The sequence below is a fragment of the Onychostoma macrolepis genome, chromosome 25 (assembly GCF_012432095.1).
Source record: "Onychostoma macrolepis isolate SWU-2019 chromosome 25, ASM1243209v1, whole genome shotgun sequence".
NCBI classification, from domain to species: Eukaryota; Metazoa; Chordata; class Actinopteri; order Cypriniformes; family Cyprinidae; genus Onychostoma; species Onychostoma macrolepis.
The window spans coordinates 22,986,337-23,000,171 of record NC_081179.1 but is presented as its reverse complement, the minus strand read 5'-3'; the positions used below and the strand labels follow the sequence as shown (position 1 = coordinate 23,000,171).

General features: G+C 38.3%; 1 protein-coding gene across 3 annotated transcripts in view; it reads left to right on the top strand.

The window, feature by feature from the left end:
- kif15 (kinesin family member 15) overlaps positions 1-13,835 on the top strand; it is a 49,274-nt gene that overhangs the window by 855 nt on the left and 34,584 nt on the right. For all 3 annotated transcript variants that reach the window (XM_058767090.1, XM_058767091.1, XM_058767088.1), the window contains 11 exons: positions 527-710; positions 792-868; positions 945-982; positions 3,314-3,411; positions 5,189-5,368; positions 5,487-5,696; positions 7,840-7,965; positions 8,042-8,164; positions 8,261-8,393; positions 8,471-8,547; positions 9,848-10,045. In XM_058767090.1, coding sequence (XP_058623073.1) covers positions 527-710; positions 792-868; positions 945-982; positions 3,314-3,411; positions 5,189-5,368; positions 5,487-5,696; positions 7,840-7,965; positions 8,042-8,164; positions 8,261-8,393; positions 8,471-8,547; positions 9,848-10,045 — 1,444 coding nt within the window. The remainder of the gene's footprint in view (positions 1-526; positions 711-791; positions 869-944; positions 983-3,313; positions 3,412-5,188; positions 5,369-5,486; positions 5,697-7,839; positions 7,966-8,041; positions 8,165-8,260; positions 8,394-8,470; positions 8,548-9,847; positions 10,046-13,835) is intronic.

The following is a 13,835-nucleotide window of genomic DNA, read 5'->3' as shown; positions in this document are numbered from 1 at the left end:
GACGGTAGCCATTGAGTTTTAAAGTATTGAGCCACAACAAAAAAAGCCTTGGAATCGGTGTCTACTGGCAACTACAGTAGTTGACATCTGAAGTAGATCAAAACCTTGGTAACACTTAATTTTAAGGTGTCCTTGTTACCCATGTTACATGTATTTACAATAATAATAATAAATTATGCACAATTACATGCAAGTAACCCTAAGCCAAACCTTAATCCTAACCATATAGTAAATACATGTAGTTAATTAATTTTACTCAGTACTTAAATGTATAGCTACACTGTAAGAACACCTTAAAATAAAGCCTCTTATCAAAGTTGTCCTAAAACCAAAATGTGTTCTTGTCTTAGGACAACTTTGAACTTTTTTTGATCCACTTCAAATATTGACTACTGTATTTGGTTGCCAGCATGTTGTGTTCAACAGAAGAAAGAAACTCATACAGGTTAGGAAGTACATAAGGGTGAGTAAATGATGACAGAATGTGCATGTTTTTGTGAACTGTCTCTCTAAAATCCTCCTGCAGTGATGGAGATGCCATCAAGGTGTTTGTGCGGGTTCGGCCGCTGACTCAAGGCACTGGGTTAATGACAGACGGCGATCACAGTCTGTGTTTGACAGTGAGCTCACCGCACACAGTCAGACTGCACTGCAAACCAGAGCCTCGCACCTTCACCTACGACCATGTGGCTGACATGGACACAAGCCAGGTGAGGCAGGGGTTAGATTCATCTTCTCTGAGTGAAGACGAGTCGAGTAACCATCTCATCACTGTTCTTTATGTCTCTCAGGAGGAGGTTTTCTCCAGCGTGGCTAAAAACATTGTGGAGTCGTGCATGAATGGATACAACGGGACCATTTTTGCCTAGTGAGTTCCTGTGTGGCTTGTATTGAAATGTTTTGGAGCCGTGGCATATTCATGATGTGGTGTGGTTGTTTTTCAGTGGACAGACGGGCTCAGGAAAGACCTTCACCATGTTGGGTAAGTGATGAAGTCTCTGGTCAATAGACAAAATATTTACCTAGCAGGCCTGTGTATGCACACAATTTACAGTAGCTCTCAAAATGTAATTGGACACTTGTGATAAAATAAAAAAGCAGCAATCCAACGCTCTCCATTGACTTTGTATTGTGGGAAGCTGCCTCCTTGTCATTTCTGACTTAAACAACAAAACAGAACAATGTCTAAAAGCGGCATTGTGACGAGGTGTACAGCAAACAAGCTAAAAAAAAAAACAGAACTAGGTTTTTATAAGCTGTCGACCCCAAAAACGAGCTTTTAAGTACTCAAATAGTTGATGTCGGGGTATTTCACATTGGGCCATTTAGTTGGTTCATTTCTCAAACAAAAGGAAGGTAAGGAAAAGGGGAACTGACGTAGACCAATAACAATTAGTTTCTCAGTATATCTCCTCCTCTCAGGTTCACATAGCGTGGTGAAATAATCCTTTGACATGGTTAACAATAATGGTTCCTGTCGCCGATTACGTTTCCCTCCAGTGGGCGCAGTTCTCAGAGTAATATAACACGTTTTGTGTCCTTAAACGCTTATAAAAACATAGTTCTGGGTTCTTGTCACACAGCAGCTTTTAGACATTGTTCTGTTTTTTTTTTTTTTTTTTAAGTCAGAAATGACAAGGAGGCAGCTTCCCGTAATACAAAATCAATGGAGAGCGTTGGATCCTCCCCGGTGGGTGTGGTTTTCAGATTATGACGCGTATCGCTCTGTCTCTGATAATTTAGTTATTTTTTTTTTAATGGGAACAGATTTGGAGATATTTAGCGTTCCGTCACTTGCTCCGACCACTGTGTTCATATCTGGGAAGAGCCGTGTGAAAGTTAGTCTGAAATAGGGCTGCACAATTAATCAAATTTCTAATTGTGATAACAATTATGGATGCCACTATTACATAATCGTTCAAAACCGCGATTACAAAAATAAATAAACAATTAAAAATGCCCACTTGCATTATTCTGTGTGCTTAAGAGGTGTTTGCAGTGCGGGGTTTAACAAACTCAAACACACTGGATAAAAGACATTTTGTCTAACTGACAGTCGTTGTCACTCTATTGCGCATGAAAGATATGTTAAACGCCAAACGTGTCAAAAGCGGTACTCGTTTGAACTGCGCGCCACACTGACCTTTTATCAGCTCGCCTCAAAAGAAAACAGCGCATGCGTTTATTACAGTAACCAGTCGCGATCACCCACTAAACAACGCTGTGAAATCCAGTAAGCAGCAGAGTTCTCCAGTACAAATCACCTCTCATTAATTTAAACTAGTTTAAAGCCAAATATATCGGAGCTGTTATTCTCATCAACGCTGATGCAGAAACAGTGCAACAATGATCCAGTTAGAAGACGTTTCAATCCACAAATCACCCACATTTACCATCGTTTTACTGTAGTAATGGTAACAATGGTATGGTGGCAGAAAAGTAGTATATTCATATTGAGTATTATTATATTATTAATATATTAAAGGAGTAATGGAATATAATCAGTTTATGTGGATTTGTAATTGACTGAATGTCTTTAGGCTACTGTTTTTCAATGCAAACACAATGGAAACTATATAGTTAGGCTACTTTTTTACCATGGTAATGAGGTGCTGTACTTTTGGTTATGAACTACAAATGTATAAAAGATTAGGCTGTTACAGTTTTCACAATGGTACTGTTTTTGTTAATAAAAATAAATGTACATCTGCATCCCAACTCAAGCTCCCGCTACTCTGAACTCAAGCCCCTGTTCTAATGTGCATTTCTAAAATGGACAAAACTTGTAATATTATTATTACATGTTCAGTGCTACCAAATCAGGAGCTGGTGCCACTGCTCTCGAATGTTAGTCTGGAGCCCTGATAATATAAATTGTACGGTAAAATGTTACTGTAATTTGAAATTTCATCTGTTTAACTGTAAATTAAATGTATAGCTTTAGTAAACCATTTATTTTTTTTTTTTTTTTTATTTTAGTTTTAATATAACATTATTATACCATGCATAATTTTACCTTTTTTTGTTTAAAGAAGAAACCAAACCAATGTGTAGTTAACATTTGAGGCTAAGTGCTATATAAAAGCAATACAAGTTCAGGAAGAGTGTTTTCAGCCTTTTTTATATATATATTTTCTATAAAAATATGGCATGCAGCTTCAAACAATGGCATAAATATGTTCAAAATAATCGTTATTAATAATCGCAATTACAATTTCAAGGGAATAATCGACAATTATGATTTTTGTCATAATCGTGCAGCCCTAGTCTGAATACACACAAGTAAAGGTGATTGTATTTTGTGCTTGTGCAGGTCCCTCAGAGCTGGATAACTTTTCTGATGAGCTGCGTGGTGTGATTCCTCGAAGTTTTGAATACCTCTTCTTCCTCATCAACAGAGAGGTGGAACGGGTAAGACGGGTTTCATTAAATATAACATTTCAGATAAATGTAACATTTAATTAATTGCAGTATCATGCTCTTTTTTATTTTTTTGTGTGTGTGCTTATATGATTGGGAATCAGGAAGCACTTTTTTAAAAATTTTTTATTTATTTAGAAGCAGCTGGAAGCTGAATAAACTTGATATGTGGCTAATTTAATGATTCTGGGATGTCTGTGTTTTTCACTGAAGTGGCTGCTACACTGTAGTAAAATGGTGTTCTGTGTGAAGGAAATGCTGAATTAGTTCAGTTTAAAGAGAGACTTCACCCAAAATTTGAATTACTGTCATTTACTCACCCTCAAGTTGTTCCAAATCTGTGTGAGATCCTTATTTCTGTTGAACGCAAAAGAAGATATTTTGAAGAATGCTGTTAAACAAAACAGTTGACTGTAGCTATTGACTTCCATGGTATGAAAACAAATACTGTGGAAGTCGATTACTATAATCAGTTGTTCTTTTAAATATTTTTAGCGCTCATCTGAAGAAAGAAACTCACACAGGTTTGGAAACGACTTGAGAGTGAATACATGACGACGGGTTATTGTTATTATTATTATTATTTTTTTTTTTTTATTTAGAAGCAGCTGGAAGCTGAATAAACTTGATATGTGGCTAATTTAATGATTCTGGGATGTCTGTGTTTTTCACTGAAGTGGCTGCTACACTGTAGTAAAATCACCATTTCTGTGTGAAGGAAATGCTGAATTAGTTCAGTTTAAAGAGAGACTTCACCCAAAATTTGAATTACTGTCATTTACTCACCCTCAAGTTGTTCCAAATCTGTGTGAGATCCTTATTTCTGTTGAACGCAAAATAAGATATTTTGAAGAATGCTGTTAAACAAAACAGTTGACTGTAGCTATTGACTTCCATGGTATGAAAACAAATACTGTGGAAGTCGATTACTATAATCAGTTGTTCTTTTAAATATTTTTAGCGCTCATCTGAAGAAAGAAACTCACACAGGTTTGGAACGACTTGAGAGTGAATACATGACGACGGGTTATTGTTATTATTATTTTTATTTTTTTTGTGAACTGTCCTTTTGATTTTGTCATGACAAGTGTTTTGTATTGGTTCTCATACAAAAGCTGAGAAAAAGCTAAATTCAACATTCAATACATTGTTACGATCAGTGTTGGGGAAAGTTACTTTTAAAAGTAATGCATAGCAATATTGCGTTACTCCATAAAAAAAATAAAATACTAATTGCGTTACTTGTTTATTTTGTATGGAAAGTAATGCATTGTTACTTTTGATTTATATTTTTGTTTGTCAATTAGGCTGGGCTTGCTTAATAATTTTTTTATTATTATTTATTTATTTATTTTTACCCAAAAGTTATATTTTTGACAACTGTAAAGGCCCTTTCACACCAAAAGTGAAATGAGTAAGCCTCTGTGAAAACAAATTAACTTGCGTCACTTGTTTGAAAAAGTAACTCCGATATTTCATTGTAAATTTAAAAGTAATGCACTGCTTTACTAGTTACTTGAAAAAAGAAACCTGAATGTGTAACTCGCGTTACTTGTAATCAGTGTTGGGGTAACACATCACAATACATTGATACATGCATAAATCAAAAGACCTTTTTGCGGTATAGATCTCACTTCAGTTCAGTGTTGAAGTGCTTTAAAAAAATATTTAATCATTAAGTGCATATAACATTGCTTAAAAGTTTTTTATCCTCCTCAACGTTTATAGTGTTCACAATTTTTTTTTTTTTTTGTCTTTCTCTCTGAAGTCTGGTGGGATGAAGAGCTTCCTCTGCAAGTGTTCATTCATAGAGATCTACAATGAGCAGATTTATGACCTATTGGACAGTGTGTCCACCAGCCTGTTCCTGCGAGAGGACATCAAGAGGGGCGTCTTTGTAGAAGGAGCCGTGGAGAAATACGCAGCTTCTGCTGCAGAGGCCTATCAGGTCTTACACATGTTTTTAAACACTAACAATAATATTACCTCCTCATAGCTACTGAAATAGTTATTCATACAATGTTACTATTTGTTTGTGATTCATTTCTGCGTGTTTGTGTGTGCAGGTGTTGTCGATGGGATGGAGGAACAGACGAGTGGCTTCCACCTCAATGAACCGCGAGTCATCTCGTTCACATGCAGTGTTCACCATGACACTGGAGTCAAAGGAGACTGGACAGGAAGTGGTCAACATCAGAACCTCTCAGCTCAACCTGGTGGATCTCGCCGGCTCAGAGAGACAGAGGGACACGCATGCCGAGGGCTCACGGCTCAAGGTGCTTACGCTGAAAATATACCTGTCAAAATGTGCAGTTTTCAAACAAAGTAGGTTTAGGTTTAAAACTAAAAAAACACACACACACACACACACACAGTGGGGCAAAAAAGTATTTAGTCAGCCACCAATTGTGCAAGTTCTCCCACTTAAAAAGATGAGAGAGACCTGTAATTTTCATCATAGGTATACCTCAACGGTGTGTTTGGGATCATTGTCATGCTGAAAGACCCAGCCACGTTTCATCTTCAATGCCCTTGCTGATGGAAGGTTTTCACTCAAAATCTCACGATACATGGCCCCATTCATTCTTTCGTTTACACGGATCAGTCGTCCTGGTCCCTTTGCAGAAAAACAGCCCCAAAGCATGATGTTTCCACCCCCATGCTTCACAGTAGGTATCCTGTTCTTTGGATGCAACTCAGCATTCTTTCTCAACAAGTGGAGTTTTTACCAAAAAGTTCTATTTTGGTTTCATCTGACCATATGACATTCTCCCAATCCTCTTCTGGATCGTCCAAATGCTCTCTAGCAAACTTCAGACGGGCCGGACATGTACTGGCTTAAGCAGGGGGACACGTCTGGCACTGCAGGATTTGAGTCCCTGGCGGCGCAGTGTGTTACTGATGGTAGCCTTTGTTACTTTGGTCCCAGCTCTCTGCAGGTCATTCACTAGGTCCCCCCGTGTGGTTCTAGGATTTTTGCTCACAGTTCTTGTGATCATTTTGACCCCACGGGTGAGATCTTGCGTGGAGCCCCAGATCGAGGAGATTATCAGTGGTCTTGTATGTCTTCCATTTTCTAATAATTGCTCCCACAGTTGATTTCTTCACACCAAGCTGCTTACCTATTGCAGATTCAGTCTTCCCAGCCTGGTGCAGCTCTACAATTGTGTTTCTGGTGTCCTTTGACAGCTCTTTGGTCTTGGCCATGGTGGAGTTTGGAGTTGGACTGTTTGAGGTTGTGGACAGGTGTCTTTTATACTGATAACGAGTTCAAACAGATGCCATTAATACAGGTAACGAGTGGAGGACAGAGGAGCCTCTTAAAGAAGAAGTTACAGGTCTGTGAGAGCCAGAAATCTTGCTTGTTTGTAGGTGACCAAATACTTATTTTACCGAGGAATTTACCAATTAATTCTTTAAAAATCCTACAATGTGATTTTCTGGATTTTTTTTTTTTTTTTCTCATTTTGTCTCTCATAGTTGAGGTATACCTATGATGAAAATTACAGGCCTCTCTCATCTTTTTAGGTTGGAGAACTTGCACAATTGGTGGCTAACTAAATACTTTTTTGACCCACTATGTGTATATGTGTGTATATATATATATATATATATATATATATATATATATATATATATATATATATATATATATATATATATATATATATATATATATATATATATATATATATAATTATAATAATTATTATTACCAGTTTTATCATTATTACAGTGCATATTTTATTACAATATTATTCAACTTGATTCTATTTCAAACTTTATTATAGCTAATGTGGACCTGTAATTGTTTTTTCCACCCTAATGTAATTGACACAAAATTACCAACACTATATTAATTAAATGATTCATTAAATCATAACAGTCAATGTCAGTGAATGTCATTTGTATAGTGTTTCTGTTGCTTTACTAACAAGGCTGGCCATTATGCATCATACAATAACTGTTTGTAGTTATTCTTAGGCCTGGTTTCACAGACAGGGTTTAGAGTAAGCCAGGATTAGGCCATAGTTCAATTAGGACATTTAAGTAATTTTTATAAAAGTACTTTAGAAAACAAATCATTACTGGTGCACATCTTCAGGCAAAACAAAAGATTATTCAGTGCAAGTGTCTTTCAGTTGAAATGGCTCAGACTTGCATGTTAGTCTTGTCTTTAAAACCGGGGGATAGTTTGGTAAAATAATGATCTTAAAAGTGGGGCTATTTCAAGTAAAAGTTAATAAACAATGCTAATTTATACCATAATTCAACGTTTAGTTGGTTAGATGCAGTTCTTGTTTTAAAGGTGATGTGGCCAACAACTGAAAAGTTTAAGAATGCCTGCTTTAAAGACATGTCTGTTACGCTACTGTTATTACTTTATATTAAACCGTAACCTTTTGACTTGTGCTTTAGGAGGCGAGCAGCATAAACCGGTCACTGATGTGTCTTGGTCAGGTGATCATGGCCCTGATGGATGTGTCGAATGGGAAGAACCGTCACATTTGTTATAGAGACTCGAAACTGACCTTCCTTCTCAGGGTGAGGGCTCTTTACCAATGTGTCTGTAAAAATGCATATTTATTAAATCATGTCTAACTGCTGTTCATGTGGTCAGGACTCTCTGGGCGGAAACGCTAAGACGTACATCATCGCTAACGTTCATCCTGGTTCCAAGTGCTTCGGAGAGACGCTCTCCACTCTGCAGTTCGCTCAGAGAGCCAAACTCATCAAAAATAAGGTTGAACAACAGAATCATTCAGCCATACATTCATTATGTTCTCGATATTCTTGAAGAATTGATGCAATTAGGAGGTTAACCTGTGTCTGTCTGTAGGCTATGGTAAATGAGGACACTCAGGGTAATGTCAGACAACTGCAAGCAGAAGTGAGAAAACTAAAGGAGCAGCTCGCAAATGCTCTTTCACAAGCAGGCATCATAGAGGTCACACCATCAGACCAGCAAACAGGTACACACACATTACAGAGCTGACACAGACAATACATCATTCATTTCTTATTGTTTAAACTGGTGTTTGTGTTGCAGCACACTCTGAAGTCTCCTACAAGACTCAGTTCATTCAGGCCATGAGCTTCTGGAAGAAGGCACAGGAGGAGAAGAAGGTGCCTTTTATGTGCAGTTGCTTTTTGTTGAAGAATTAAATCAATAAAATCAAAACTTACCCTATAACATTATGAGGCTTCGATCCAAACACCTCTGGACCATCACACAAGTAAATTATACCTAAGAGATTGTCTTAATGGGGAGATGAGAGGGTCTATTACTTGCTATTGGAGAAAGCGTAACAGTAAACTTGGATCACGTGTGCCTTAATAACCACATTACATTAACTTACTTAAATCACATTACAGCCCAGACAGCACTGAATTTCAGTCAGAATTGTGCGACACTCAATCGCTGTTTACAGATCCCGTAGGAATGAATGAGAAGCTGTATCCCACCTGTCACAAGAAGTCAGGGACTTCTCTTATAAAACAGCTGGAGCTGTCAAACGATTAATCGCACACAAAATACAAGTTTTATTTACATAATGTGTGTGTCTGTGTATATTTATCATGTGTATATATAAAGACACACACATGCATGTATATGTTTTGAAAATATTAAAATATATATTTTTTTCAGTGTAAACTCTAAAAATAGTTAAATCCAAAAGTATTGTTTAGTGTACAACATGTTGAAGATTAGCAGATAGGCTGTCGATTAATTAAATAAGCTGTTTCCTCTAAAAAGCTGTTTATTCAGTGTAGTGAAGCCTTTCCATTGACATCCATTCAAAAAAAAACAAAAACAAACAAAAAAATCGGCCTCTCCTACCTTCCCTACATACTGACAGGCTTTAAGATCTCAATGATTTTTTTTGGGAGAGTATCATCATAGTGTGTGCCCACCATTTAGTCATTTAACCCCAAAATCTTAAGCCCTTTATGAAGCAAAAAAGTGATTTAAATACTATTATAATTAAGTTTTTATTATTTAATTATATTGCATATTTGCGTATTCTCCCTGTTCTGCTCAGTCTTAAAGGGATACTCCACCCCAAAATGAAAATTGTCATTAATCACTTGCCCCCATGTCGTTCCAAACCCGTAAAAGCTTCGTTTGTCCTCGGAACACAATTTAAGATATTATTCAGATTGAACCACTGATGGCAGAAGGACTACTCTGATGATGCTTTTCATACTTTTCTGGGCCTTGATAGTGTTAATTGTTTTGCAGTCAATGGGACCGTCACAAACCTCCCAGTTTTCATCCAAAATATCTTGAATTGTGTTCCAAGGACAAACGAAGCTTTTACGGGTTTGGAACGACATGGGGGCAAGTGATTAATGACAACATTTTCATTTTGGGGTGGAGTATCCCTTAAAGCACAGTTGACGCCTGCTGCTGTCTGTCTTCCAGGCTCTTCAGGGCAAAGTGTCTCAGCTGGAAGCTGCCTGGGCTCAGAAGGAGAAATTCATCCAGTCCAGCCGCATGATCCTGAAGTTCAGAGATGATCATATCGCTCAGCTGAAGAAAGAACTTCAGACAGGCCAGAGATCAGACCCTGATCAGCAGAACCAGCAGCTGCTGGAAGAGATACGTCTGCTTCGAGAGCAGGTAGACACACTTAAACTTATTCAGGTAGACAGTGGCTTATTTGAGACATGTTTGTGTGTACTGGCTGAAAGCGCTTTGTAAACTTTACATATCAAAGAATCAGTACCTCTAAACAAAACATGTCAACCAATTCATGTAAAAAAAAAAAAAAAAAAAATGCAATATGCATACTATAGCCCCTTCAGACCTGATTTTTTTCTGCTGAGCAAAAAAAAAAATTTCCCAGTTCATTTTTACTCCCTTCCAGCATAGAAATAAAGGGGAAAAAAACAATTTTGATAACTCATGTTTTTATTGGTATTTTTTCATGTCCATTACAATAGACGCCACGACTAAATGAACATAAAATGCCATGAAATCTTAGATTAAAAAGGCCATGTTTTTAACATAGGGGGTTGGTGGATTGAATGGGTTGGATGATTGTGGGCAATATAACCCCAAGAAATCAGTTTTGCATTCAGTTATCACGGAACTTCCAAACGCATTGCTAACTTTTAACATTGTAAGCTAATAAGAGATCACCCAATTACTAACAAATGGCCACAGCCATATCACCCTGCAGCCCAAGACCGGTTGCCCACGAAGCTAAGCAGGGCTGAGCCTGGTCAGTACCTGGATGGGAGACCTCCTGGGAAACTAGGTAGCTGTTGGTAGAGGTGTTAGTGAGGCCAGCAGGGGGTGCTCACCCTGCAGTCTGTGTGGGTCCTAACGCCCCAGTATAGTGATGGGGACACTATATTTTAAAAAAGCACTGTCTTTCGGATGAGACGTTAAACCGAGGTCCTGACTCTCTGTGGTCACTAAAAATCCCAGGACACTCATCGTAAAGAGTAGGGTGTATCCCCGGTGTCCTGGCCCAATTCCCTCCACTGGCCCCTGTCTATCATGGCCTCCTAATAATCCCTATCCACCGAATTGGCTCTCTCTCTCTCTCTCTCTCTCCTCTCCACCTGTAGCTGGTGTGTGGTGAGCGCACTGGCTGCCGTCACATCATCCAAGTGGATGCTGCACACTGGTGGTGGTTGAGAAGAGACCCCCCCACATGATTGTAAAGCGCTTTGGGTGTATAGCAATACACAAAGCGCTATATAAATGCTTCATTCATAACAAATGGAAAATAACAAAAATACATCTGCTGGATATTCCCATATATTCTCTCATTTGCGATGAGCAGCCTTGAAGCAGTTTCTGTGTGGCACAAAGCAAAGGTGGATGTTGCATTTGTCACAGAATACATGTGTTTTCCCTGTTCAGCGTGGCCTCTGTCTTCTCATCATAATTGGGCACGTGGTCAACCGTTTCATACTGCACTTCAGGTAGAGGCCTTGCGTCCTGAACTCGTGGTCTGTGGGCATGCGGTTGTGGTTCTGGAGACATACTGGGTCTTCCACGTTTTGCTGCCACTGGTTTATGGACACTCACCAGACACTGGGCCACATTCATCTTGAAATGGAGGAGATCCAGGGTGTCTTTTGTCTGGAGATTGGCCCTCTTGGCACCCAGCCTGTACTCTAACCAACTGTTGACCACAGCTAGATCAAAAGGATGTGTAATCATTCGCAGGGTCCACTTTCTTGACTATAAAATAAATCAATTGTGAAGTCATAGCTTAGCTATGAAATGCTTATAGGTATTTAGTTTCTTTGCATGAACTGAGTGCTGGCTAATATCTCTTGACTCCTGATGTCCATTGGGATGGACATTAAACTTTGAAAAAATCCTATAACTTAAAGGGGTCATATAATGCCATTTTTGTACAAGCTAATATGATTCTTTAGGGTCTAAATTGAAAGTTTGTAATATACTTTAATTAAAAATTCTCATTAGTATTGTAAGAAAACACTCATTTTACCTGCTCAAAAACAGCTCTGTTTTCAGCACACAGTTTTAGTGCGTGTGTTTTAAATGCTAATGAGCTTTGCTCGCCCGCCCTCTGTTCTGTGGGGCGTTTTGACACAACACACGTGAGTGTTGCCTTGACAACAGTTGAGGGTATATTTTGAAGAATGGCAGCGGGAGTCTCTGAGGATACTGTGCAACCTTATCAATTCGAACCGGAGTCGGACCCGGAACAGGATGACGGCCCCGAAGAAGTTCGACAATTAAGGCTTGAACGGGACGTTTCTGAATGGTTGGTTAACGTAATGTCACTTTTATCTATTTTGTGTGTACTGTCAGGTAGAGTAGTGAGATCTGAACGCTATGTGTTTACTGATACGTTAGTTCATTGACAGATTGATGTTACAGCTAATGGTCATGAAAAATAAATTCGGTAAATGTAGGCTTGTCAGTGATGCGTAACGTTATCTATGCAGTGTTAGGTACAACTCTCAGGGCGGAAACCATTAATTTTCATGCAGTTATAACTGTTTTTTATTTATTTAAATTTTTTACATTACTTCTTAACAGACACCGTTATAAACCATCTACAAAAGTAAGCTTAGTGTAGTGTTATCATGTTAACTTTAATACCTGCGTACACAGTTTGTAATAACACAATAACCATAACGTTTTGTTCATTATAAACGTGGGATCATTAATTATATTGAGAACGTCGTAAATAGAAAACATGTACCCTGAATGTAAACATTAGCCACATACATCGTGAAGCCTGCTAGCGATTTGCAAAGATTAATATAAAGGTTAATTAAACGTTACACTCACTTCTTCCGGAGGTTCAGCAGGAACACGAATAGTTGGTACCGATTCTTTTTTCAGGAGCAGCTTCTTAGCAAAACCAGCTTTATACTGACCTTCATTTATAAAGCAGTCTGGTGAAAAATGATTCGCGCAAACATGAAAACATTGACGTTGCTCGTGGGGAATATTCCCTTCAAAAGCGAAACTCAGCCACTGTGTCTTCAGCGGTTCGGACTTAGGAACATCAAAATGACTGCTGTGTTCATTATTGCACCCGAGAACAGAACACCACAATCGCTTAGACGCCATTCTGCTCATAGACAGCTCCAGCGTATATCAACAATGACGCGCGGACTATGATTGACAGCTCGCTCACGAGCAAGGGCGGGTCTGTGTTGAAACACTGCTGTCAATCAACCATCGTGGGAGGGGCGTCCGACCGTGTGGCGTCACACGGTCTAACGGCTTGATTTGAGACCGGGTAAAACAAATAAGGAGATTAAAAAAAAAACACTGGATGGATTTTTATCATTTTATGATGGTTGTGTACAGGCACTGCTAACACACATTTCAGTACAATCAACTTGTAAAAGTGCATGTACCATTATATGACCCCTTTAATGAAATGAAATATTTTCAAAATAACTTGAAATATTAACACTTGCGATTGTTAAAATTATGCTGAGAGAAAATGTATTAGGCTAGCATGAACATAAATTAATTTTTTTTATGAAAAATAGGCACTTACTCCTCCCTCTCTTGAGCTTCAGAGCCATGCTTGTCTTGTCTTATGTCTGAAGCTCTCTCGGATCAAGTCAAAAGTAATTTCTCCATTGTGATTGGATAATCAGGAACCAATCAGTAATGAGCATTATCCAAACAATGAAATCAGAGATTTTTTTTATTGGTTTAGACCCAGAAATATGTAATGTCCATTCCAATGGACGCCAGGTCTGAAGGGGATATACTGTTTGAGAGTGAAGTTGGGGAAAAGATTAAATAAGGGGTCTCTGCTGAAGTAGCAGCTCCCATTTTTCAAAAGTTACATTTTGTAGAGAATCTTTGGTAACACTTTATTTCAATAGTCCACTTTAGACATTCTACTAACAGTAAGTAACTTTGTAACTACATGTCAACTAGCAGTCATTAG